Source organism: Temnothorax longispinosus, chromosome 4, assembly GCF_030848805.1.
Source record: "Temnothorax longispinosus isolate EJ_2023e chromosome 4, Tlon_JGU_v1, whole genome shotgun sequence".
Taxonomy (NCBI): domain Eukaryota; kingdom Metazoa; phylum Arthropoda; class Insecta; order Hymenoptera; family Formicidae; genus Temnothorax; species Temnothorax longispinosus.
In genome coordinates, this window is record NC_092361.1 from 3,853,485 (window position 1) to 3,880,425 (window position 26,941).

The 26,941-nt window shown below is 42.0% G+C and overlaps 1 protein-coding gene across 2 annotated transcripts in view; it reads right to left on the reverse strand.

Annotated features, from left to right (window-relative positions):
- Window positions 1–2,219: 2,219 nt before the first annotated feature.
- LOC139811091 (solute carrier family 7 member 14) overlaps window positions 2,220–26,941 on the reverse strand; it is an 84,181-nt gene continuing 59,459 nt past the window's right edge. For both annotated transcript variants that reach the window (XM_071775152.1, XM_071775151.1), the window contains 10 exons: window positions 22,445–22,653; window positions 14,712–14,883; window positions 13,966–14,149; window positions 13,714–13,838; window positions 12,984–13,237; window positions 12,191–12,433; window positions 10,526–10,670; window positions 10,191–10,284; window positions 9,944–10,071; window positions 2,220–9,726 (listed from right to left, as the gene is read on the reverse strand). In XM_071775152.1, the coding sequence (XP_071631253.1) occupies window positions 9,341–9,726; window positions 9,944–10,071; window positions 10,191–10,284; window positions 10,526–10,670; window positions 12,191–12,433; window positions 12,984–13,237; window positions 13,714–13,838; window positions 13,966–14,149; window positions 14,712–14,883; window positions 22,445–22,653 (1,940 nt within the window). In that variant the 3' untranslated portion in view covers window positions 2,220–9,340. The remainder of the gene's footprint in view (window positions 9,727–9,943; window positions 10,072–10,190; window positions 10,285–10,525; window positions 10,671–12,190; window positions 12,434–12,983; window positions 13,238–13,713; window positions 13,839–13,965; window positions 14,150–14,711; window positions 14,884–22,444; window positions 22,654–26,941) is intronic.

Here is a 26,941-nt window from a genome sequence, read left to right on the forward strand (position 1 = left end):
ATTTTAAATTTACAGGACGAGGACGTAAATAAGGACTGAGCCCTAAATGCGCATGCTCGAATCCGATTGGTCAGACGCTGGTTTCGTTTCCCGCGCGGAAACTTCCACGCGCCGAAAGCGCCGCGGCGCGCAGCGTCGCTACGCGTCCCGCTCTTAACTTCGCGCTTATGAATTTTCCGAGCTTCGAGTAAGAAACTAAGAAATATTACATGCTCGCCTACTTTTCATTACGATTATTTCGCATTCTAACGAATAGGCGTATTAATACTCTCGGTAGATATCTGCGATATTCGCGAAATGCGAAAATATGATTGTTTTCGCGCGATTGCCCTCGCGACGCGCCTTTGGCCGAACAGGTATCGCGGAATACGTGTTTTTAAAAATATATATATCAATCACCCGAGCGAATATATATTACGCAATAGATACTGAAGCAAATATAATGCATGCACAATTAATATGCCTTATTTTTACCAATTAAATGAGCCGGGACGCCACTCGTTCCGGAGCCGATCCGTACCGTGCCCGCCGCGATCAGGAAAGATAAAGATCGCCTGGAAAACTTGTTCGTCCCAACATAGAAATATTTCTCAATCTCTATTCGTTCCTAGCAACCATCTGTCACATTTAAACGATATGTCTTAGATAATATGAATGCTTTTAATGATTGTCGGTTTAATAAATTGACACATAGAACACGACAAGTTTACACGAGATAATTGAATAATAATACTTTAACATGTACCATTACTATATTATTACTGAAATCTATTATTACATACTTTTATTATTTTTATCAGAATTGTGTAATAATATTAATTAATGCAAAATATACAATGCAAAACAATAGCTACATAAAGGAGAGCAATTTTATTCTGATTAATATATTTATAGTTATATTTATATAAAACAATGTTTATCACTACTTGCATTGAAAATGTGCGTTTAAGTGTTATCTCATTAAATTTTACAAAATAAGTAGTTTTAAACTTCTTCCATATGTTCATGACCATGAAATATAATAAAAAATAATGACAAATATAAATATATATATATTTATAAGAAGTATAATTGTCCTAACATTTTGTAAAACATGTTCTTGGACACTTCTTTAACTTATTAGTATATTAAAATTTACTTACACTATTCTTTCTTCTTCATCTACATACGAAGTTACAAATTATCTTCTTCATTTCTCAGTATTGTTATCCATTTGCTAACGCCCTTCTGATAACTCATTAGCAAAATAGATATCGACAAAATCATTTGTTGCGTTGTATACAAAACGCGTGGGTTTATATAACTCTAGAGAATTCATGAGCTACTTGGAACTATTCTGGCTTAAAATCAGACTTAACATTTTTTTTTTAATTCATGGATTAAACGCAGGCCGGTGGATGGCCGAAGGAAGATCGGTGGAATAGACGCAGACCGGTGTTTTTTTTATCAGGAATTTAAGTACTCGTCAAAATGCTACAGATGAGCTATTCAGAACTATTTGGTTTTAAAGTTGGGTGTAAAGTTAGCACCCCATTTTTTAATTGCTTTTTTTTATAGTGTTAATCGCCGGAACTCTATTTAAATACATAAAAATACTTCTATACTCTTCGAAAAGAAGCTGGAACTCTAATCAGAACTATCGAATTTTTATATAGGGGTGTTATCTTCACACACCCGATGAACGCATGTATTTCGATTGAGCTCAGTTAGATTCTAGCAATCTGGTCCTAAGGTCGAATTCAATTTTTCGGAATTGCTATAGTCAAGTAAGTTTCCATCTGTTTTTACTGCCCATCTGCCGTTTTATTATCAGAAACAGGCTTCTTATATTAGGCTTCTCAAATTAATCTCGTAACTAAAAATTCGTTCGTTGTTAATATAAACGAGATTGGCTTGCTTTGTGAACGCGAGAAAGTTAGTTGGTATTAGAGTTACGTAACAAATAAATGAGAAAGTATATTAAATATTAGCAACAAGGCGAATATATATATATAGCGAATAATAGCGGATCGAATCTGCTGTCCTTCTTTTGAGTATTTTGCTGAAACTATAAAAATATTGTATAAAAATATTGAAAAAATATAAACTATCGCAGTGAAGAGTTATAAAAAGAGAAACATAATTTTTCTACAATTTCTACACATGACGTTTGCAGAGTAAATGATGACGAGGGTTATCGATTACGTCTGGGAAGTAATGAACGACATCGTACCTACCGCTTTAGCTTTTGAATAATCACTTTTATTTTTTATCCTTATCAATATTAAACAACGTATATAGTTACGTAAGGGTATATATATTACATGGAAAATTTTGTCCTTCTCGTGCGCATATATCTTCCCGAGATACCTCGAGTGCCCACCACCCGACCGTCCCGAGAGAAAAAAAGTATATCGTCGCACATGCATCATTCACTCTCATTCTCTCTCTCTCTCTCTCTCTCTCTCTCTCTCTCTCTCTCTCTCTCTTTCTCTTTCTCTCTCTCGCTGTTTTTTTCTTTCTTTTTCATACTCTTCCTTTTATCCCTTTTCTCTCTCCCTCTCTCTCTCTTTCTCTTTCTCTGCTTCTATTAAGGACAAGAAAGATTCTTTTCTTTTATGTCTGGCTTTTTCCCGGCAAACGAGAAAAATGGCATTCTCGCGGAATTTCCGATCTTGAAGGACGCTTTTGCATTTCCATTTTTCAGACGACGCACGTGAGTCGCCGGTGTGGCTTCCTTCTCCGAGAACTCGTAATTTCGGATCTTCCCGGGTCATTCGCGCGTCTATTCACGCGAGCGCGGATCGACCCGCGAGAACGATGCACTCTTGCAAATCCGCTGTGGAGTCAAGAGCGACGTGAAATTGTGCGTGGCGCGTGTTACACGCCGCAAAATTGCTTACGTAGGAGATTGAAATTGCTAGCAGTTAATTTAATATTAATATCGCCCGCTTTTCGCAATGTCGTTCGCCGTATATCCATGTCGAAGGTATTAACAATAATGCGCAGCGCGTCGGGTGCAATCTCCGAGACGAATTTCGTCGACTCTGTCGTGTACGTACCGTTGCACACATACGAGATATTTTGGTTGCGTACTTTTAGAATGACGAGGACATGATGCAATCTCCTTGTATTTTCATCTGTTCGCAGAACGGAGTTTTGGAGAAAAGAAAAATAGAAAACAAATCGTTTGTGCACCGATTCGCTCGTTGCGGTGCCGTATTCTCAACATTCGTATAGAACTGTATTATTATATTGTATCCCACTAAATTAATTTTTCGCTATAAGATAAGTGACTCTTAGATCCCTGTCATTCTTTAGTGCGTTTTCACTTTCACGGAGAACGTGTATCTTCGTTAGCCTTCCATTCGTACATTTATACGAGTACGCGCTCGCAATTATAATCGGAATTGCTTTTCAGTGGCTGATCGCTTATTCTATCGTTACATATCGCACTTCCAACGGAAAAGAAGTAGAAGAATTATCGCGAGTATCACAAGTCGATTTTTCACAAAATCGCGTTTAGAGAGGGAATAAAATATAATTACTTAACTTGTTCATTATTGCCAAGTATATACACAACTATAGTACCACCGTTCACGTCGCTCTCTCACCTTATATCATGTTGGAGATTGTCCCTCTTAAAAAAAAAAAAGACAAACGGCGATTTTGCAGGTGTCACTTTCCTCGACTGAAAGTGCGATAATTCTCCGCGTCGTGCCTTCTGGTGGGAGCTAATACTTTCAACTTACAGCCGTCGAAACTCTCAAGGTATTCCGCAGCGAGTTACTGCGACTTCAAGGTACACACGTGACATCTGCGCGGAATCCGCCGATCTCGGTACAAAACCTCGAATTAAACGTCCGGTAAAGATGTTCGATATATAGATATTCCAGTTCCTAATTCCTCGGACATTTTGCGAACGTCTTAGCGGATGTTTCTCGGACTTTTACGTCGTCCAGATCGTTTCAGCTTTTTTTTACAGAGCAGAGATATTTTACTGGCGTTCCTCCGGCTTAAAATTTACTTCGCGGTTTTGTACCTCGATCGACGTAGTCCCGCCACCTTGTGCAATAGGCCATTTCCTCCTATCTAAGAATACGAAAGACTAACTAAAAGGGTAAAGAGTAAAACGCCGCGTTCTCCTCGTCGTTCTGCTATTAGCCTCGCATGTAGTCCTATCCTCCCGAGATACATCGAGACACGCAATCTCAATGGATCTACTGCTCGCTAATAATATTCGCATAGGTAGCATACTTGATTTGACAGGCTGAAGAATACGAGGAAACTATATCGTCCGCGAAGTTTTAATGTTATTAACTTTAAAATTTGATCGAACAGATTTGGGAAGGTATATCGGTTAAAAGATGTTACTTTTCAATTATTTATTCATGATAATAAAAACCATACTCAATTTGCGTTTATAACTTTCGGAATGTAATTTTTGCAAATCGTAAACCGACTTTTAGTGAGACTTAAATAAATTACATTAAATAATAAATAGAGAATTAAATAAATTTGACAATGCGACATAGCTCCTTCGTCAGCTTCGCCCTTTCAACCGCCATGTATTTTTGTCCGTTTTAAGGAAGGGATCTCTAACGTCTCGTCTAACGTCTGGATAGATGTGTACAGGCACTGTTCTTTCACAGAGTAAACTCCCGTCCGTCGAGGATCGCGATAGCGCGATTCTGCAGCAGACAGAACGGATATTCAGAGAAATTTTGCTTACAGATCGCAAACGCGTCACGTCACCGGGAGAGCAGGCGTGCGATTTGCCTTGATCGCTAATTTTACTTTATATATAAATATTCTCGATAAATGTTCTCGAAGTTGCTCAGCAGTATTTTTCAATCCATTGAACATATACGTACTATATACATAACGGTCAAACTTTGTGCTTTGTTTCAGAAAAGTACCGTGCAAATATATTGAATTATATATATCACGCGAGATTTATGATCCAAGTTTTTCGCTGTACATTTCACGGTGACGTGAACTCGGTGCAATCAAACAGTTCTCTAAGATATCCGCGACATTATTACAGGGGTAAAGGATCAAGATAAAAAGGAAAGGAACAAATGCATTGCATTGCAAAAGCGAAATTCGCGCCTGCGCTCCGTCTAGTAAGATTCGACCAGAATATTTGGCCATTTAATTTTTTTCTTAATACAGCTTTAACTTTGGACTTTGGACGCAACTTTTCCGCAGTTCTTGAGTTCCATTTAATTAGGTTAAAATTTCACTAAAAAATTTAATCTGTTGACTCTAGAGTTTCGGTCAAATTTAGATGAAGAGCGAGGAGAAAGACACTAATTTTTTTTTACTTTAAACAACGGACTTCAAACTAATTAATATCGTGACCGCGAGCGTAGATGCGAATTTGCGACCTCCCTGATATGTATCACCTAAAAAATCGAACAGTCTCGTGTAGAAAGTATTCTACGTATAAAGTACTACACGTATTCTGCGCGATACGCGTGTCGCGTCGTGTCGACGTACGCGGTGGCGTAGGCTAACTTTGCGATCACGCGACGTTTCCGCGACTGACGCGCGCCGCGAATGTGTGCAGGACTGATATGTGTGAAAGGATCACCCCGATCGATATGTAGAGAATAAAAAGCGAGAACCAAGCTCTCGACCTGCCCCTGTAGCGTGTCGAGTATCTCCCTTTTCGATCCTCGAATCAATTTTCACGCTTGGAACGCGAAACGATCGACGTTCATCGTCGTCCTTAGAGATGTACAGTGTTTCGATCACAGAGAGTATATGTGTATATATATTTGTGTATATATATAGATATATATGTGTGTACATATATATATTTTTTTTCCTCTTTCCTCGCGAGATTAATCAGAATCCCACCGGTTCTGCTGAAAGACCCGTGCGCGATAAACTAAAGGTGGATCAGAGTGAACGATCGATTTTCGAACAAACTCACCCTTAATGCGATAAGTGAGATATATGAGTTACAATACACGTGAATGTATGTAATAAAAATTGGAAAAATTTCTGTAATGGAAATATCCCCAGGTGGAAAAATGTCTCAAGAATTTTTCATATTATTAATCAGAATTTTTATAAAAATTTTTCAGAATGCTCAAAATTTTTTTAGATTTTTTATACGAATTGGAAAGTTTTTCAAAAAAACTCAGAAATAAATAAGAATAAAATATTTCACTTTTTTCCCGCCAACATATCTTTGTAGAAATCTGAATAAATATGTGAAAATCTGTATAATTTATATGGATACTGAAATATTCAGAAAATTCTCATCCAATTATTTCTGAAAGTATCTGAGAAATGTTATATATTTTTACAGAATTTTTCATAAATCTCAATTCTTACAAAATTTCTGAGACACTATAAGAAATTTTTTACACCACGGTCACGCGCGGACACCCGTTAAAAATTTTCCTTCCAATGACTGTTTGCTCTTCTCTTCTCTTTCAAACACTGAACGACGTCTCGTTTTTCAATAATTTAATTATCAGTAATATGGTCGAATCAACTTATTTATTCGTATCGTAATTTGTCGATCGTCAGCACCCTGAGCCCTCCCTATCGTCGCCTCGTCGTCGAATTCGCCGTTCACGTGGGAAAGGGACGCGGTATGTTGGGCGACTCGAGAGCCGCGGGACGATTTCCGCACACGGAGATGCGGACGCGAGCCTAACGAAGTAGTAAAAGTGGCGGAGCAGCTGGACGAAAGTAAATACAGACACGAGAAGAAATGTTTCGCGAAAGCGATCGCGGGGAGCGGTCGTCGTACCTGCCAACGACCTACGCCCGTCCAAAACGTTCGAGCGATCGACGCGTCGCGACGACGCATCGACGCTCGCCTGGAAGATGCACGATCGAATGTCGAATAGTATGCAACGACGCATGTCTCCGTTACGAGCGAAACGACGAAAAATGAGGATACCAGCGTAGCTTCGGATGTTTCTCGTGAAGAAAAAAAAACCCCCGATCTCGAAATAATGAAAGTTATTTGAGTCAAAGCACGTGTACAAGCGACTTCTGGTCGCGCATTTACTTGATTGCCCCGCAATGCCCAATCGATAAGCATTCCGCGTTGTGGCTTTTTTCGCATTTTATCACGGTCGCGTGTCGTGCCTCCTTGGAATATCTCGCAGATTACTTGGCGAGACGGTCGATCGTCGCGATTGATCTCTCGGAATTTAATAACGCGAACGAGAGATGTCGTCGATAGGTATTAACAAAGGGAATCGAGAGATTAAAGCGAGGATCAGCCTCGGTATACAGCACGTACTCTCGGTTGTCTTGGATTATCTCGACTCGGGCTAATTGGAGCTGCACTCGTGGTTGTGAATAAGTAATCGCGGCGACGCGCTCAACGGCATAACATTCTCGCTCGTATCGGAGACACGCGGTCGCGCATCCCCCCGACCGTAATTACTCGGGAGTATCGAAGGCTATCCTCGATTCATCGCGCGGAACACACTAGCGGACAGAGAAGCACAATGGACTTGTGCACGTACGTACGGAGAAACGGTTTGTCTCGAAACACCGAAGAGATATGTACACGAAAACGAAATCTTATCTCGCGTCGTCTCCCGTCTACCATCGATATTCTTAATCCCGCAAGAAATTGGACGAATTGTAAAGTCGATCGAGAGGAGAACTCGTTTCTTCGAAAACTAAACCATCCACAGCCTCTGTTCTTCCTTCTGTTCTCTTCGAAATTTATCCCAATACGTATCTCGACTCCGAACGAGAAATTGATTTTCCTGATCCTTGTAATAAACAGAGGCAGGAGAATAGATGCCAATTAACGGAGACGAGATCAAAATTTTTCGCGATTTCGGAAAGTAAATCGCCCCGATATTTTTCGATACATCTAATCGTCTCTGCAGCGAGCTTAATTAATCGTACTCGCTCTCAATCCTTCGTTGGGAGGCGACGCGCGCTTAAATTCTAGATAATTTATACAAATTGCGTGTAAATTAATAATCAAAGAATTTACTCGAGGTAAGACGTATGTAAGTATTGTAGTAAGCTTAGATATACGATTATAATATGTTAGACTAAACTTCTTTTTTTTTCTTCTTTTTGGGAAAGATTAAAGTTAGGCAAAAGATGACGTTTTTCTTGTTTTTTTCCTTTTTTTCATTAAAGTATTCTCTTCTACGGATTCTTTCTCTCTCACACACACACTCTTTTCTTATTCATTATTTTCTCAGGCACGCCTCGCTCTTTCTTCTACTTTCTCTTTTTCTCTCTCTCTCTCTCTCTCTCTCTCTCTCTCTCTCTCTTTCTCATTCTCACTTTTGTTTCTCATTCGTCCTCTCGCTCCGACGACACACCTCATTCTCATCTCGCACTCGTTTCCCATTCGCAGACTAGCGATAAATTTGAACTTATATTAGCAGTTAGAGCGCTCTCTTGGAAAACACAAGTTTCGCCTTATACTAATAATGGTAATGGTCTCTTCATTTTTCTTCTTGCGTCTCCCCTCCCACTTTTCTTTCGTTCTCCCCCCGCAGCCCTTACTCTCTTAACCCGTTGTCCCGTTTTCACCCCCTAACCTTTTTTTTCGCCTGTGACCTCGTCAACGACGGTACTATACAACTAGGATAATAAATATTGCCGCAAAATTATTTGCTACATTCGTCCCAAGTAGTCAACAAGTCCGACCCCCGGAGTATCGCGGTTCTTGGTCTTCTCGTTTACGTAACCGACTAAATTTCTCCCCGACGATCCCCACGTCTCCGACGTCGCGCATTATACTTCGTAAGAAAAGATGAAACTTTCCAGCGGACGATCAAGCGTCAACGGAATCTTCAAAGTGACCGACTTATTTCTTATAGTCAGTTTATAACTGTATCAACGAGCGCAAACTCTCGTAAAATTAAAACTTAGAAATGAAAAATGTACAAGAATAATAAACCTTCAAAGAAAGGAGCGCAATTACAAAAAAATATTACAGCTGATTCTGAAGCAAGTTTCCTTGTAAAAAAATTATATGGGAGTCTGAAAAAAGCCTAAAAAATCGGCGATTAATTTCAACCGCAGTTCAACTTATTCTTTGTTTTTTTAAACGAATTTAATTCCCGATAATCTATCGAACGTTTCTTAAAATAATCTTTTTGAGCGTATTGAACTCTCGATAATCGTCGACAGCTTGTCGCGCGCCGAAAGAACTTCTCCTCCAAGTTCGAATTCAAAACCGCCGCGATCCCCGAGGAGTCTGATTTCACTGGTAATCATCCGATGCCAGTCGCACGCGCGCGCGCAAACGTGTCGTCAGGTGTATGTGGTAATAATAACTCTCTTCCCCTCCCTACTCGTGTGTTAAGTATACATTAATATCCGTTCTCGGTACCGCGCGCGGTGCTCCTCAATCGTCCCAGGAGGGGAAGCTATCCTGATCGATGAACAGGTGCTTGCCCGTCGTTGACGCGGTTTGGTCGATGCGGCGGCCGCTCTCCGCCGTCCCCGCTTGTCTCTGCTGATGACCGCCGATGCTGATGTGCTGCTGCTGGTTCGGCGTGCCGCCGAAGTTCGTGCTGCCGAACACCGGCTGGCCGAACGCGTCCAGCTGCTGGCCCTCGTAGATGCTGCGGTCCGGCGTGTACTGCTTCTGCTGCTGCCGGTGATGATCGGTCACGGTCAGCTCGATGTTGCCGGCCGTGCCGCCGACGACGATATCGTCGACGTTCTCCGACGCGTTTGCCTCCTCCAGGCTACTGTTCTTGATACCGTACTGGAAGTACATGATGAAACCTGATGGCAGATACAAGGAGCAGTGTTTCGACTGATCGTGAGATTCGCAGGAAGGAATAAAAAAAATATATAAAGTATTATCATTTCAAAGATTGGATAGAAGCGAATGAAGAAAATAGATATAATTAAGTCAGATCGCGCTTTTGTTCATAAATATTTCCGCTCATGGATAGTTTGAAAAAGAAACTTTATATTTAACATGAATATAAGTTTGTACCGAGAGTCATCCAGACTGTAAACCTAACAAGGGTGAGGATACTGAGCTTGAAGATGAGATAAATGTTGACGGTAACGGCGATCGCGGGGACGAAGGGTAAGCCTGGAGTCATGAACATTACGCTGCTCCTAAAACAAAAAGGATAATGCAGGGAGTTAGCACTTAGATCATTAAACCATTTTATGGATACGCTTCGCAGTTTGCGAATTACGCGGGATTGAAAATTACGATCGAATAATCCTATTACCTATTTTGCGGCTTTCTACTGATGACGAGAAGTATACCGATTATGGCAAAGAAAAATAAAAATAGTAGTATCGTTGTAAATGTTCCCATGTTACCTGAAAGAAAAAAGATGTGAAATCTCGATCGAGATACGTTTACAGCGTCTCGTGAAATTAATCATGTAAATGAAAAAAGTTTTCAAAATTATTTGGAATATTGTGTTTCAGAATTATATCTCTAATATTATATGAGTTAATTTATTACACTCTTTTTCTTTTTCTTATTGTATAGAATATTTGATCAATTTCATGAGAAATTGTATTTGTTAATACATTAAAAACAGCGTAAATTTCTCACCCATCCCACAGACGATAATCAAGTCAAAAATAAGGATCAAGATATATAAGATCCCAACGAGCTTCATGACGTAACGTCCTGACGCCTCTGTCGCAGGACCTCTGTCCACCCACGGGAATATTGCAGGACAAAGGTATTGCGCCGCCTACGAAGTGTCACGATTTATTAGCTTCGTAATAATCGCACGGTCCTTCGGTTAAGAAATATTTTACGTGCAATTCTTTATATATATAAAAATTAGAACAATATTCAATAATACAAAAATTTTGTTCGTTATCCGCACTTCAAGCATCAATTGACTAAATGCATCAGAAACTTTAAATCTTAGAAAAGAATGTATTCAGAATTGATCAATTATATTAAAATTCTAAAAGTACAATAAAAAAATTTTCTAAATTTTTATGAAGTAAATTTAGCTTCGAAAACCTAGCATTTTAAAAGTAGTTCTGATTCTCCCTTTTTCGCATTGAGGGAATCTGATAAAGTAAAGACGTTTGTATAACTACCGTGTGGTAGGAAACTGAGGTACATGCGTCCATGTGAGGAAAAATCGAAGGAGGTCGAAAAATTGAAAAATACCGAAAAAATCGAAGGATGCCGAAAAATCGTAGGAGACCGAAAATTGAAGGAAGCCGACAAATTGAAGGAAGCGGAAAGATCGAAAGAAACCGAAGAATTGAAGGAAACCGACAAATTGAAAGAAGCCGTAAAATCAATGGAGGCCGAAAAATCGAAGGTGACTGAAAGTTGAAGGAAGCCGACAAATTGAAGGAGGACGAAAAATCGAAAAAAGCCGAAAAATTGAAGGTAGTTGAAAAATTAAAGGAGGCAGAGTAATTAAAGGACGTCGAAATTAAAGGACGTCGAAGGAAGCAGAAAAACTAAAGGAGGCCGAAAAGTAAAGCAGGTCGAAAAATCGAAGGAAGCCGAAAAATTGAGAAATGCCGAAAAATTAAAGGAGACCGAAAAATTGAAGGAAGCCGAAGAACGGAAGAAAGCCGAAAAATTAAAGGAGATCGAAAAATTGAAGGAAGCCGAAAAATTAAGGGAAGCCGAAAAATCAAAGGAGGCCGAAAAATTGAAGGAAGTCGAAGAATTGAAGGAAGTCGAAAATTAAAGGAAGCTGAAGAATCGATAAAATAGTTGAAGGAGACCGCATACGTATTGAAGGAACATTTTTCTGTTTTTATTGTTGTAGAAGGCGCTGAGCCTGGAGGTGAGGTACGACAGGAGACGGAGGACACGAGTCAGAAGGAAGATAAGAGGAAAAGCTCGCAAACAAGACAGATGGAAGGAAACAGAGGGGTGAGCTACAGGAACTGTAAGGAGCAGAAGGAAGGATACGGAGGAAGATGTTAATAGGGTTAATAAGGGGAAGGGTTAAATAATTCTGTGAGGTCGCATAATGGCCAGATTGTTTTGGGAATTGAATGCTATAAAATGTAAAGGTTTTTGGGCCCGTTTTTACTGAAAAAAAAAAAAACGCCTTTCTTGGCACATAGCTGAGATAAAGTCGTATAAAACTACCGTGTGGAAATCTAATATAAAACAAAAAGTCATTCGTATTGGATAAATAATCGGGCGGGATCCTATCGTTTATTGAATATACCACGACTGGGTGACCTTATTCCACCGATCGATCGCTCTTCGATTACTAATCACTACCTGCAGCCGACGCTGTAGATAATTCAACGGTGGCCCTATGATCGGCGTGTTTCCGGGATACTGATGAGCGCTACCGCAACTCGAGGCGGCCGCGGCCGCGTGCACGCTGCCGTAGAATTTGTTCTCCGTTCTGTCGCTGACGAGATACTGATCGTCCTTACCCAATCCGACCTCGTCCTCCTCGCCGCCGTACGTGTCGTCTGAATCCGGCGACGAGCTGTTGGCCCTCCTCACCCGCCGCACCTGGAACGGCGCGACGCTAATTTCAAAATTGCGCAATCTCGCTTTAGTCCATTCCAGCAGCCCGTTACGCGGTTGATCCAATTTTCTTCGTCAACGTAGCAACGGGGGAAGAAATTCCCCGTTTTAAAAAGGGGAAAAGACTGGAATGCCGTTATCTTGAAAAATTTAATGGCAAAAGAGATAAATTTTTGCCTCTTATATACCTAATAAAAAGTTTTTCACTATATTGAAATATAAGAAGAAAAATTCGGGAAGAAAGAAAAGAAAATTATGTTGCAAGAAATTCATAAAGGCGACATATAAAATGAATAAACGTTGGAAGTGATTTAACACGAAGAAAATGCCGAGCACAGAAACGCGTGCAAATAACTGCTAAAATGCAGTTATATACGAAAACGAGGAGAGCGTAGAACTGAAGAAATCGAGGGGAAAAAATCTCGTTTTCTCGCTGAGACGAAAGGAGGTCTTTAATTACGCGGCGATGGAGGCGAACGACAAGGGCTGTTCTGTCGTTTTTTTTGACGCGCAAACGTGAGCAACCGAGTCTCACCGTGATACGCTGGCCGTTGTTGGTGGTCGTAAGCTCCGACTGGGACGTCTGTACCGAGTTCAACGCGGTCGCAAGCTGATCGGGCCTGAGCTCCTTGCCGTAAGTCACTTGGCCGTTCCCCTGCGTCTCCTTCGTGGGCGATCGACACGGCGTCCGCAGACTCTGCGGCAGCAATTCGATCAGATTCGTCGAATGCGGCTGGTACCGCAATATCAGCACGCACGTGGACACCAGGGTGTACGCCAACAGGGTACCTGCAGTATTAAACCGCGAACGGGAAACCTAAACGTGGCTCTTTCTCAGCATTCACCGCGCTACTTCATTATAATTTAATTCGTGCGACGGTTTTAATACTTGACGAACGCAAAATGTGCATACCGGTCCACGGCAACAGAACGCTTAATTGGAAACTGAATTGTAAATTCGACATGCAAGAAACAAAGTTTATTTAAACGGAAAGATTCACATCAACCATCAGAGTTTTATTCCACGCAATTTTATACTGCATTGTCAATTTGTATATAAAGTGAGGCTTAAAAAATATATATTTATTGAAAGATATTTATTAATTTATTCGTAGAGCAGACAGTAATGATTTAACTACATTTATTACAATTAATAATAATTATTTTTTTTTTAAATAATCAATAAGTATAGAAAAAAACTATACTCCATTCATTTCCAAAGTTTGTTTTGCGATAAACAGAAATCATTCTAGATAACATCTTACCGATCGACATCATCTCCACCAACACCTCCAGTTGAATCAGTAGCGCAGCGAAAGCGGCACATATACCGGAAGTTAGAGTCGCAATTGCGGGAGTGCCAGTCGCCGGCCAAACTTGGCTGAGGCTCCTGCGGAAGCGAAATGTGCGCGTTAAACCCTAATCCGGGGTCACACCCGTCTCAGCCGTCCTTAACAATTCATCTCATCGCCGTTTCGACGTTTCGGCGTTTTTACCCTTTGCGTCTTGATCATTACCGAAATATAAGGCCATCCTGAGCCATCGCGTAGACTATTCTAGGCATCGGAAACATGCTGCCGAACATGGAGACCGTCAGGCCCGCCAGCGCACCGATCGCGACGATGTACTTGCACTTGTAGGCCCCGACTTGGCCGAACATCTCCACCAACGCCGAATCCTGATCGACCTGATCATACGGAACTGAAACACGAGGTACGCGAGTACGTGCTGGGAACTCTGCAACGCCAGCTCTTCCGACCCGCGCGATACCATCGTCCCGATATCATGTAAATTCAAGTGAAACTCTTGCGAGTTTCATCCGGCAATCAATATGCTAATAATAACGATTTTACACGAAGCGTAACAATAATATACCTGACACAATAGTCGTAATAATGCTAAAGTTTCAACAACTCTCGTTTGCGAACAAGTTTCGTATAATAATTTTATTCTCCATTGTTTCCCCGGGCACCGTTACATTGCAGTTTGGAATAAAGTTGTGATAAAATTGATTATGATACCGAGATGGAGGCGAATCTCGATTCGCCGATAGCGAACAAAGAGACACGTAGCCCTAAAGTCACTCTGCGTCTCGCATCAACAGTTATTCAAATTTTGAGAAGTGGGCGTGAAAACGCAGCGACAAAACCAAAAGAACGAACACATCGTCTGTCGTGAGTATACGAGACGTGAATAGGCGTACATTTTCATTAATGAAGGGCCAACAAACGATCGAACGGCCGTTGTTTAACAGTCTACTCACCAATCAGTGTCAAGACCATGCTGCTGGTGACGTAAGCGACGAGAATTATGATCAACGACGAGACTATGGCGAGGGGGATACTCCTCTTCGGATTCGTTGCCTCCTCGCCGGTGGTGGCTATTATGTCGAAGCCGATGAAGGCGTAGAAACACGTCGCCGCACCGGTGAAAACCTGTGAAGGGAAAGAGAGAGATCCAGTTTTTCATCGCGTCTCGGACAAAGTGTATTGCGACGGAGACTGATCGGACACCGAAATACGATAAAGCGGAGAGAAAATAAGATATCTAACGGAAATCCGGGATGGGAAAATCGAGTTGCGCGCTCAAACAGAGCTACGGTCCTTTAGGTAAATGTCATAGCGCTTTTATTGAACTGTAGAATTTACCGTAGAATTCACTTCGCATTGTGGGATGATATGCGGTATTCGCGTTGGCGTATCGTTTGATTTAGCAACACGCCTATTATGAGAGCGCGTATAAAGTAATTAATTGGAGATCGATAAGAATAGCTGATTGTCCGACGTGAGTCGCTTTGCAACTATCATCGCTGCCTTCGTCGCCCTTAGTCAGATTTGCTGAAAGTGTCGCTCTTTGAATATTATATTAAATTTACATATTTCACCCCTGGTCGACGCGCTTATGAATTTTTGATGAACTCCGTGAAAAGAAGATTGAGACGTTGCTTAAATAATAATTCGCGTACGCTCCGCGTACGATCTCAACGGAAATAAATTAAAAACCTGTCCGAACCAGGTTGCCTGCAAAAACAGATCCGGCAATCCCGGCTGGCGTTTCGTCCCTCTGTCTTTGTCCCTCTTTCTCTCTTCCCGTTTTCCGCTGCTGGCGTTTATATCGCGCCCGTTGAAGAAAATTCGACGTGTTTCGCGATAGCGGCTCCGTGCGCGTTTGCTGCGCCAGGATCGGGCATTTAAATTCCCTTTAACACAATTTTTCATTTTATTATGTTACGAGACAATAAGTAACTCTCCGAGTTTAAATAACAAGCATCTCTTTATTCTTTTTTTTAGATTTGTGATTTTCTATTTACGTTAAAAATATATTTCCTGTCCTCTCTCTTTCTTTTTCTCTGTAAGATTTTTATAAATAACTTTATGCGTAACTTTTTAAATATATTATTACGATCATTTATTAAAATAATACATTGTTCCGGCGTTTCCAACTATATTATACGTTTCTACAATTTATTATTGCTAAAACAATGTGCAATTTACGAAATATTGCACCGCTCTTATCCGATAACGTAAAATTTTTCACCTGATAAAGATAACGACAATCATTTTGTCTACTTTTGCGATCGACTGTAGCCGACGTTATAGGATCCGGGAGAACGACATTGTCCGCGATGACGCGCGGTACCGTAATATGACAACGTGTATATTGTGTGCATTCGTATACGATATCGACCATTTTTGCGCGCATCTCGAGTGGCGGCGAAACCGCAGCCATTATTTCGCGCACTGTGCAAAACGTCGAGCTCTTTTTTTTCAACTTTATTTTGCCTCGTCAACGATCGCCATATGACACGATGTCACACTCGAATTAAAACGAATGGTGACCGAGTAGTTGACGGGGCTAGAAATTCATTCGTTTTATGGAGTTGTTTCACGTGATATTTTATTACACGTATTAATGCGTCAAATCTGCGGAGACGTAATTAATGATGCTCTCGTCAATTTAGAATATCAAGAAATGTGATAGTGCTCTAACGAGGAAATGTGAGGCTCGTGCGTAATACAGTGCAATCCGTCCGAATTTCCCAAGATTTACATGAAATAATATTACGCGGTGTAGCGACAGCTCTTCTATTTGATAAATTCGATTCGGTTTGGAGGCCCACGGCTCCGTACAAATATTTAACCAGCTTATACAATGACCCAATTATCTAATGACCTTTTGTGATTTCAGCGAATTTTTTCGTGTATTTTTTGCGTAGCCCGCTTACATTTTTCCACCGATATTGTTACTGCATGCATTACTAGCGGTAATTCGACGAGAATTATCTCCGCGGGAATTATGTACGTCCGTTCATTTGGAACGAGTCTTTTCCGTATCGATAGTCCTCGATATCCTCGATATCGGCGCGTCGGCACGTGCCGAGGCGGCACCTTTGACTTTTACAGATCGCGATGCCTACGTGTCGCGCACAGTTCGCGGAGCATCCTGTTCACGACAGACTGGGGCTGACTTGCTACGATCGTTTAATCTCGCGACGGTAGATCGACCTTACTCCCGTGGTCGTATTACCGATCACGCGGTCTCTGAAATTAATGCCTTGCAATTCTTTGCGAGATACGAGCGTCTTTTTCTTTGTGGAAGACACACGTATACCTTTCTTTTAAAGTATGAGACATGGTATTATAGGAGCATAAAAGGGCATTCAGTATAGAAGTAAACAAACAACTATACAAGAGGTATTTTCAAAATATTTACTGTTGCACCTGTTTGAGCGTTATTTTAACAAATCTTTTATCTTATAGAATTATTATTGCACTAATATGCCAGAGAGAATTCTGTTGCCACAAGGTTCAGCTGGTCTTGGTGGAGAAATCAGAAGTCATTACGGCGTAATCTTGATTTTCTTTCTGTTAAATTACGCGTAAATTGCGACTGCGCCCCGTCTACCACAATTTGCTTTTCGGTCTGCCAAATATTAACACAAGATCCACGCTGTGGAAAAGTGCGGAGACGGGAAGAAATCCGGCTACCGTTTCGCAGGCTGGAAACAAAGGGGCGAGATCCTTTTAGAGTATTCCGCAAAGGAGGGTGCCGGGTTTCAGGAAGATAGACAGTTCGTGGTCGGAGAGGGGTGGAGCAAACCGGAAGCAACTCCGATTTCTTTGAGACCCTCGTCCCTAAACCCTTACCGCGTCCAAAGCCGATCCGAGGCGTCACGTACATCCTCAATCTGAATTCCGTCCGAGAACGTGGCATAATTTCACCGGCGGACTGTAACCGAAGTTAGGAACCGTACGAAAAGATGTATCGCGGGTATGTGAAAAGATGGGAAAATCCGCTTAAGTGCCACCGCGTATACGTCTGCATGACGGTAATTCCGCATTGCAGTGAGCGCGGGAGAGATTCCGGGGCCCCTTTGACATACGATGCCTCAGTTGATGGGAGCGTTACATATTTCCTGGATAAAATACCACGTCTTCACGATTCTCATAAATATCTACCGATACAGGGAAAATGTAACGCAATGCGGCGGAATCACGAGTGCCTCTTACATAAGATATACGTTATCATGAATGAATAGGGTAAACCCGGGTAAGATGGCCATAGAGGAAAGATGGCCAACCTATGTTCTTTCAATATAGCTCGCCATGAAACATCGAATGAACATGAGTTGGCCATCTTTCCTCTATGGCCATCTTACCCGAGTTTACCCTAAACTTTCATGACGCATTATTCAACATGATAATAATTAATAAGTTAGAGATGAGAAATTACCGAATGAAGACCAAACGAGAGACCAAATGTAGAGACCACACATAAACATTTCGTAATATATTTCATAAATATCGAGCGTGAAATAATTTTACTTGTATTTCAGAGATTTCTTTCTAATATCTGACTTAATTTATTAATATGCCAACTAAGACTACCGCGATATTTGATGTCAATCTCTTTTTTTACTTTAACATTTGATAATTTTTTTTATTTCAACCTCTTTTCTCTCCTCTCCTTCTCTCTCGTTTAGAACACGCTTGTTTATTGTTTACGGCTGTGGCTCTACCGATGTTTGAGCGCTCCATTTGCGGGCCGCAATTCCCGTCGAAACCGGAGAATAAATCAATCAGACGAAATACGTAATACGAGGATGCACCCGGCTTTCTGGTGTGCTTGCTCTCTCTGAAGATTTATTCCTTTCCTTCCGGTGCAATATACGTTTCCAGCCGCATCTCTGCGTCGCGATATTTTCAAGAAAAATGTGAAGTTTTTCTGAAATTATTCATTCTTATTTGCTCATGAATATTCTACGTTTTATATAAAATAATAGCCGTATTTGTAATGAAAGCATACTGGTAAAAGCATCTGCTGGATGTCGGAATGATCTTTCACGTACCAAAATTACGTTCCGCGGGCGCGGATTGCCAGTTTTCATAGACTGAGTACAGAATATAAGGTGGAATTTCGTTGAAATGTGCGGAGAATTTGGCCCAAAAACATAAAGCTTCTTCTTTTTAAAATATTTCGACCAAGGATCTGCTCGAAATAGTTTACATCCGTTGAAAATTGCGGAGGTGGGATGAGGAACCGAGACGAAGTGGTTCGTCGACGAAAGGAGTGAGATCGCCGGTCTCTTAATGCATAACGACGCGCCTCGTTACAGCATTTTTTAATTTACTTGCTTATGGCGACTTAGTGTTCAGCGCGATGTAATTTACTTGGAAAAGGCACTAATTCCTCGATAATGGGCGACCATAAATTACTGTTTCCTCTTCTATCTCAAATCTACCTCTTCTTCACAATAAGCTCCAGTGTATAAACTGAAATTAAAATGACAAAATAATTTTCTCGTCTCTGTATCACGCATTATAATATTCATAAATCAAAATATTAAAACACGTTCTATTTGTTTTTTCAGAATGTATTTTTACTTTCCGTTTTTTTTTTTTAATACACTGTAATGTGTGGACGGAATTATTCTCCGGCGTAAGGCAATATTTAGAGATAGTCAAGTTCTGTACGGATGTAACGGATGAAGGGATAACGTGTGCAAGAGCCAACAGGGTCAGCTGTCCCGCTGAAAGATTCACGACCTTCCTTAGGAGCCTTTCCCCATGTTCTCTTTCAATGTTCCTACGCTTTACTGCTCATACATCGCCTTATAAAATCCGACCGTCTTCGTTTTATTCCTTATCCTTTACGAAAGCAGAACATTTTCTTCTCGGATAATTAACTCGAAACGCGACTGCGCCGTCGTTGCAGCATGAGCGACAACAGAAGTTCGAGCGAGCGTATTCGGATTACGTCGCGCGCACGCGTAATTTTCTTTGTAGTTTCTTTGTTTTTTTTTGCGAACATGGAAATCTATACATCTTTCAATACTCGGCATCGCTCGGGATGCCTTTTGCAGCGAAGTTATGCGGTGCGCGGTCTTGCATATCACCACGAGCGATTTGAAAACTTCGATCTTTCTCTCCTTGTGCGCCCTCCCGGGGCATCCCTCCCCTGGGAAATAGAACGCTTTAACCCGGATAATTAATTTGAAACGCAAGTTCCGTCAAAGAACAATGGCGACGCGACGCTGGTCTCCGAAAGTTTGAAGGAATTAAGGTCCGTGCGTAACGTCGTCCGTGCGCCCTCGTTATTAATTCCTTTGTTTCCGCAAGAAACTTGCGTACCAGTACAAACGCCTTTCGAGGCGAACGTTCGACATTGTTCGAGATACCGGTCGCCTCGTCCCACGCGCGCGATTTCTTTACCCTCGACTAATGGAACATTCCGCGACAGGCTGAAACTCTCGGATTTCACATCGCCGGAATATTTGAGCGACATATCTGTAAATGGGTCTTGCCCGACCTTTAGTCGCGATTTACCTGCGCTTTTGTGCAACACATCCGCACGTGGGCGCAGCGACGAAAATGTATAGGGGACGTGTAATGAAACTGGGGAGTACCGATTACACAACGCCCACCCCCTCGCCGCGCGCGAAAATTCATGTCAACCTTACCGTTCTTACCCGAAACTCCACCGCGTAATCTCTCTCGCCCGATTCCACGCTACCGGTGAAAATTTAAATTTCAGCATTTCCATCCGGCGACCTTTGGATCTCCCTCCCTTTGTCTCTCTACTTCCTTTTGGATAATTAAATCGATTATTAGGAAGGGAGTGGCGTTGTCCGAATGATCGACGTTTTTCTTAACGTCGGGGAGACAACGTGTGATCGCGATATTTTGCGGATCTTTTTATTTATTTTCCAAAGCAGATGTACGAATGAATAACTTTTTCTTTGTGATTGACTGTGCGCCGATTATTATTCTTGGCGCGGCGTAACGGGAGAACGTGGAGATGGTTCGGGCGGAGCAGTTCTCGTCGATGCGCACACCTCTTTCTTATCGTCGCGCTAATGGTTCACATGTCACTTGACCCTTCGAACAATTTTTCGGTTATATGCGGCGATATGCGAACCGTTATTACATTTAGCGTACGCGCCATTGTATTTCGTATATTTATAGCCATGTACAATTCCTTCTCTTTTGCACCTAATAAACAGGAGATTTTTCCCATTGCTACACGTGTCACTTATATATTTAACATTCTCTCTATACAAAAATTGTATAAATAATATTTATCTACACGAAGATCGTACTATCGATTCACGGTAAATAACGTTAAGTCGAGTCAGATTCTCCTCCGCTATCTGGAAATGGTTCTGCAGATAACCATCCTGCATTCCCCGAGCGTGCAAACACGTTCGGAAATTCGAACGGTGCAGGCTCTCGTTCTTCACACCCCGCGGTCTCTATTTCTCCCGACAGTCATCCAAACGGCGTTCCCGATATCCCAGGGCTCTATCTCGCACTATCGATTGCCGCAGGCATCGCCGTCGTCGCGTCGCGTCGCGTTCTGTTCACCTCTCCCTGTGTCCGTGAACGATACGAGGCGCCGTTTTCCACCATCGTCCCATCTCTTCGCGATTACTGTCCTCTCTCGGTACATCTGTCGGGCCGACTCGGTGCAACAAGTTTGCCATTGTTCCGCATAACTGTCGTAAGCCGCAGGCGGAGAATCCCTCGACCGAACCTTGGCGACGGCGACTTCGCACCTCAAGCGACTGGAGTTTCGCGCGGATTGCTCGGAATCTTCCCTTGTCATTACGCGTTACGATATTCAGAGGTTTGTCTTGTTCAATAAGACTGACGATAGACAACGGTGATTATACAAAATAGCGAGAAGTTTGAACGATTTCCTTTAATATTCCGTCATTTTCGGCATTTATTATTAATATTTCAGTATCTCGTACGTATAGCAATTTTCATTATTAATTTTCGTAGGGGAATGTGTACTGTACCACTAAATAAAAATGTTTTCAAAGTTGACTTTGTCAGCGACATCTCTTCTCCTTTTCATTCTGAAACCGATATCCTCATAATACCTTAAACAAACATCAAAATAGCGCAGTATGCTACTCCGTCTGTCGCTGGAATAGGGCACGAGCGCGAGGGCGAGGGGATCGGACTTATGAAAGCAGCTGGAAAAAGACACGCCGAGAGGGCTTCAGCCGAGAGGGCTTTTTCATCCTGTCTCCAGCCACTCATTGTTTTTTTTCTTTTCGTTATCCGCGCTGAGAACCGTGCGACAAAGGCTGCCGGCGTTAATACCGCTGCATTGCGAATTACCATTGTTTAACAACCCTTTGTCTTTGAAATTATTTATATATGGAATTTGTAAAACAAATGAACAGGAGACATCGCTTTGTTTTACGAAACGATATCATAAAAATCTAACGTTTTAATTAATTCTCTTATTGAATTCATGCATCTTCCCGGTGTTCGATATTTCTTGTTGTTTTTTAATTCTTGTTATCTTGTCACTCTTTAATCTTGTCGTATATTTCTTTACGTGTTAAATATTTTATTTTACGCGCAATTATTTTACGTCATTGCCTTATCATTTGTAAAACTTCTCAGTCTTATTTAATCTTACGTAGAACTACGATCAGCCCTCTTATTGTTAGACTCTGTCTATTATGCACCCTGTACTTACCCCGCTCCAGCCATAGGGGAGGAAACCGTTATGCTCGGACCAATTGTCGGAATCCACGTAAAACATGCCCGCCGCCATGACGAAGACCCAGACGGCGAGATTGATGGCGTTCAGCACATTGTTGAACACCAGCGATTTCTTCACCCCCGCCGCCATTAGCAGCATCATGAGTATCGTGATGACGAACGCGAGAAAATCTGGCGGCCGTCCTGGGAACAAACGTGATTCGAAACTTCAGTGAAATTTATTAAAAATGCATAATCCTCATATATAAACGGTGAATGTGTTGATTATAATAATTCGAAAAAATCTAGCGGCCGTTTCTTACGTGTAGTGATGAACAACCGTGATTTGAAACCTCGATTCATGAGTAATGCAGAATCGTCCTATATAAATGACGAACTTGAAAAAAAAAGCAGATAAAAACACAACTCAGCTCTCACAAGCAGGTGAAATAAGACGCTTAATTTGAAAAATGCTACTGTGCGTGTCCTCAAATAAAATAATTTTTTTTCGCAAACCATCGAATCAACGAAGTTCAATTCGTTGGTTCGCATGTTTCATACGTACGTATCTCGGCTACATGCGTTCTGCGGTCAGTATGCACGTTGCACGTAGACGGGAATCGGGGGGGGGGGGGAGTAGGGGATGAGGTAGTCGGGTACGGATCTGGAGAAACGTCGGGCGGACGGGAGGAGGGAGAGGGTTAAAACGATGGAGTTGCGGTGGAGGAGAGACCGAAGGGTTGGAAGGTGGCACGCGGAGGAGGGAGGACAAAAGCATGAGGGGGTGCGAGAGGGACGCTTGCGCGGATGAGACTAGGTCTGGCACCTGTGGACCTCATCGATCCGAACCGGTTCGCGAACCACACGCTTCGATGCTCTTTAACCTGTCCACCTGGACGCCGTAGCCAACCCTTCCAGTTTCCCCCCTGTGTCGCTTTCGTGTTTTTCGCGAAGTTCGTCTGCCATCGCGATTGTCGTCTTTCGAGACAAGAGTCCGATTCTTGAGATTGTTCCTTGATTCGAAAGTTCATCTTATTTACCAAATTAGTGAGATAGCGTTTCGATATTCTAATTTTACGACGCTTCTCGGGGCGCGCGTCACAGGCAGTGATTTTCATTTCGAATTGATTAACGCGAGGATGAGTTAATGAATCTTAAATAAACACCTACTGAATTTTAAGCGAAGAACAGTGTTTTTAAGGAAGAAGTATTATCGTAATGTAGAACATACTTATTTTCGTGGAAAGAAATGGGGAAAATTTATAGTCAACACGTGTTCTTTCTGTAATGATCGATTTACCTCGTTTCTTAGCCTTTTTCTTTGCCTCGCTATTAAATCTTTTCGAGAACAAAGTCTGCGAGAGAATAGGAGCCTCGCGGAGCCGACAAGAGATACGGCACGGCTTGCACACGACGCTGTCTCATAAAATTATTCCTGACGCTGTTCTCGCGATCGTTAACTGGCAGTTAGGGGGAATACTTAATCAGGACTCTAGCTTCAGCACGGCTTATGCCCGACGGCGTCGTTGTAGATAACGATACCATTGAACTTATCCAATAATACCGTCGTGCTTATGCGAAAAGTGTCACAGTTACTGTACGTCGACGTTTATGCTCGCGTGACAGTTTACAGGAAACGGTCGAGAGATATCGGAAAAGATCGCGTTTGCCGATTGTACACTTTTCGATATTAATATTGCCATACATGATGCAAGAGAATCAATAGCAGAGTCAGTCAGTAGCTTCTATCAAGATCTAAAAGAGTCGCGCGGAAAAATATTTTCTCATGAGAGACAATAAATGCAACCGTCTTCGTAGCGTACACTCTCCGATAGATGATTCCTTTGCGAGAGGACAAGCTTTATCATCTAGCTCGACGCGACGTATTTTATCGTATCCACACCGTTATCGACTGTTGTGTCTGTGGATGCAACGCGCCGCAATCGAAGCCGCTCGATATCGAGGGTTGACGTGCAAGCATGCACTCCATTTCGTGGAGATAAATCCCGAAGTTCGCGGTCCCACCTATATTGCCATTTGCGTTCGTGATCGGCATTCCTTGCGCGGATTTCGCATTCTGATTTCATGCTCGCGTCTTTGTTCCTGGTTCCGACACGATCCTCGGAAGTTTCTTCGTTACGGGGTCATGTCTGATCTGTGGAATTAAATACTACTTACTCGCGACGAGCGCGTCTTTCTCGAGGTTTCATCGTCGAGCACAATTGCGTCGGATTGTCCGTGATGGTCGGCTATTCCTAACTTTCAAGTCTCGATGTAAAAGATCTCTCTCGATATGGATATCTAGTTTTCATTTAGATCTTTGATGCTCGACTTTCAACGGCTCATCCCGCCTACAAGTCGTACAATTCAATATTTCAATCCTTTCATGCAGAATATCTTCCGTTCGAAAGAATTTAATGAGAGTCAACGACGGTCGAGAGGGTGAAAGTAATTACACCTGAATGAACGTTGAGGGTGCAATAATTTTTAAATAATAACCAATTAGAGTTAGTCATATGCAAGCTTTTATTTCTGCACGTTTAGAAATGCATTTAACATTTAACAGACGATAGATATATATTTTATTGTTTATAATGATAAACGCTTAAATATTTAAAATAGATATCGCACCATATTTTAGGGATTAGCGTTTTGGAACTTGACTTCGAAACACTATATTTGCGCCGCGAAATTCGCCGCGTTTTTATCGTTAACATCTGTATATAGTTGCGTTTAGTCGTACCTGTCCATGTGTTTGATCGCGGTCTTTCAACCGGCAACGCATTTTGCACATCGCTCGACGATTGTATTTGCATACAAACGTGCGCGTTCGCCGACGTAGAGATCGAGCGGGTCGTTTGAGTGATCAAAATCGTTTGATTCAGCTGAAAATTGCCTCTTTCGTTTGCGTAGCCTGGTGCATCGACGCTGCAAAGGAAATGAATCAGCAACAGGGCTAACGGAATCGTACGGAACGCGTTCGATTCTTCGCGTTGCTGGCGCGTGGATTATTATTTTGCCTTTGCAATTCAGAGGGGCTTTGGGAAATCGCTGCAGTGTCGGAACAAATTAATCAGCAATCTCGCGAGTTTCTCTCTCGAAGAAGTCGGCCAAGCAGATTGTTTTCTTTTGTTTTGAATAATACGGCAATCTTTATTCATCGAGAAGCGGAGTTACCCCCTTCTGGCGCGATTTAAGTTTCTCCTATATATGGTAACCGGAAACACGATAACACGGTCAACGCGCAACGTGACCGCTTTTCCTCCGCCAAAGGTAGATAGCTACCGATACAAGTTAGCGCGGAAATTTATTCTACACCCCGAATATGTACCGAGAATTTATTTGTTTCGCAGAATGAATTTTTAGCTGCAGTTTCCTTTCACCGATTTTTTTGCAGAGGTTTTTCAACCGCGGCGCGAACGCTTGAATGAAAGTAGCGAGCTTTAGCTCGCATGCTTCCCCGAAAAAACCGCTGCTCTTTTTTTTTCTCGCCCGAGGATCGCCCGATTATCTCCGACCGCATGAATTACGTCGGTTTTCCGCTTGTTGGAGAATTTCCGCCTCGGGTTTCTTCCACGTCACGGCTGTCACGGGAATGTCGTGCTCGAGCTAAGCGTAGGGGAGGAGAACCGAGTAATTTGACGAGTAAGAATCTCGGGCATTCAGGTACTTTTTTCTGTCGTTAGCGAATACAAAGATTTTTGCCGTTCGAACATATCGCAATCGTTCGCCGATGCATTTACAGCTAGTTGCCGGTTGAAATTTTCTCCTCACACGAGCAAAATGTCGATAGAATTAACGATCCATTAATTCAATTCTGCCCAGCGAATCTTATCCGTACGTTAAAGAGTGAGGTGATAATAGATATCAGAAAAGAACCCAACGAACTAGATTGGCATGTTCAATATGCTATCGACGTGAAATATATAGCGTACGCTACGTTCACGTAGCCAACATTTTTCAGTTACTGTTTTAGCTTCAAAAATCGAAGTAAATTGGCAATTATATACACGTGTCTGATAAACATCCGACACGTAAGGTGGTTACCGGCGGCACAGACTGTGCCGGCGGATTAGAGTTGTGCGGGATTGACGAAATCGCGAGGATTATAGCGGATTTAGAAGATAAATTTGGTGGAATGTTTAAACCCGATGTTTCCAAAACTTGTTATGAAGACCTCTCAGGCATTTCCCCTCTTTATCAGGGGACTTAAATCCTATCGTGTTAATGCAAAAGTCCAGGGAAAAACCCTGAAGATATCTGGAGGAGGTTTGTAGAGGATTAGGGAAGAGCTCTTCCACGCTCTCGCGATACTTCTTTTTTCCCCGGATTTTTACGATTATTTGGGCAACCGAAGCGACCAATTCTGAGCGATGCGCGAATTCGTCGTGTTATTTCAATAGAGTCCATCACGAATTACGTCGTTCCGCCGGTATCGATTTCATCGAACATTTTCGCGAAACTTTCATCGTCCCGTAAATATTTTCAAAAT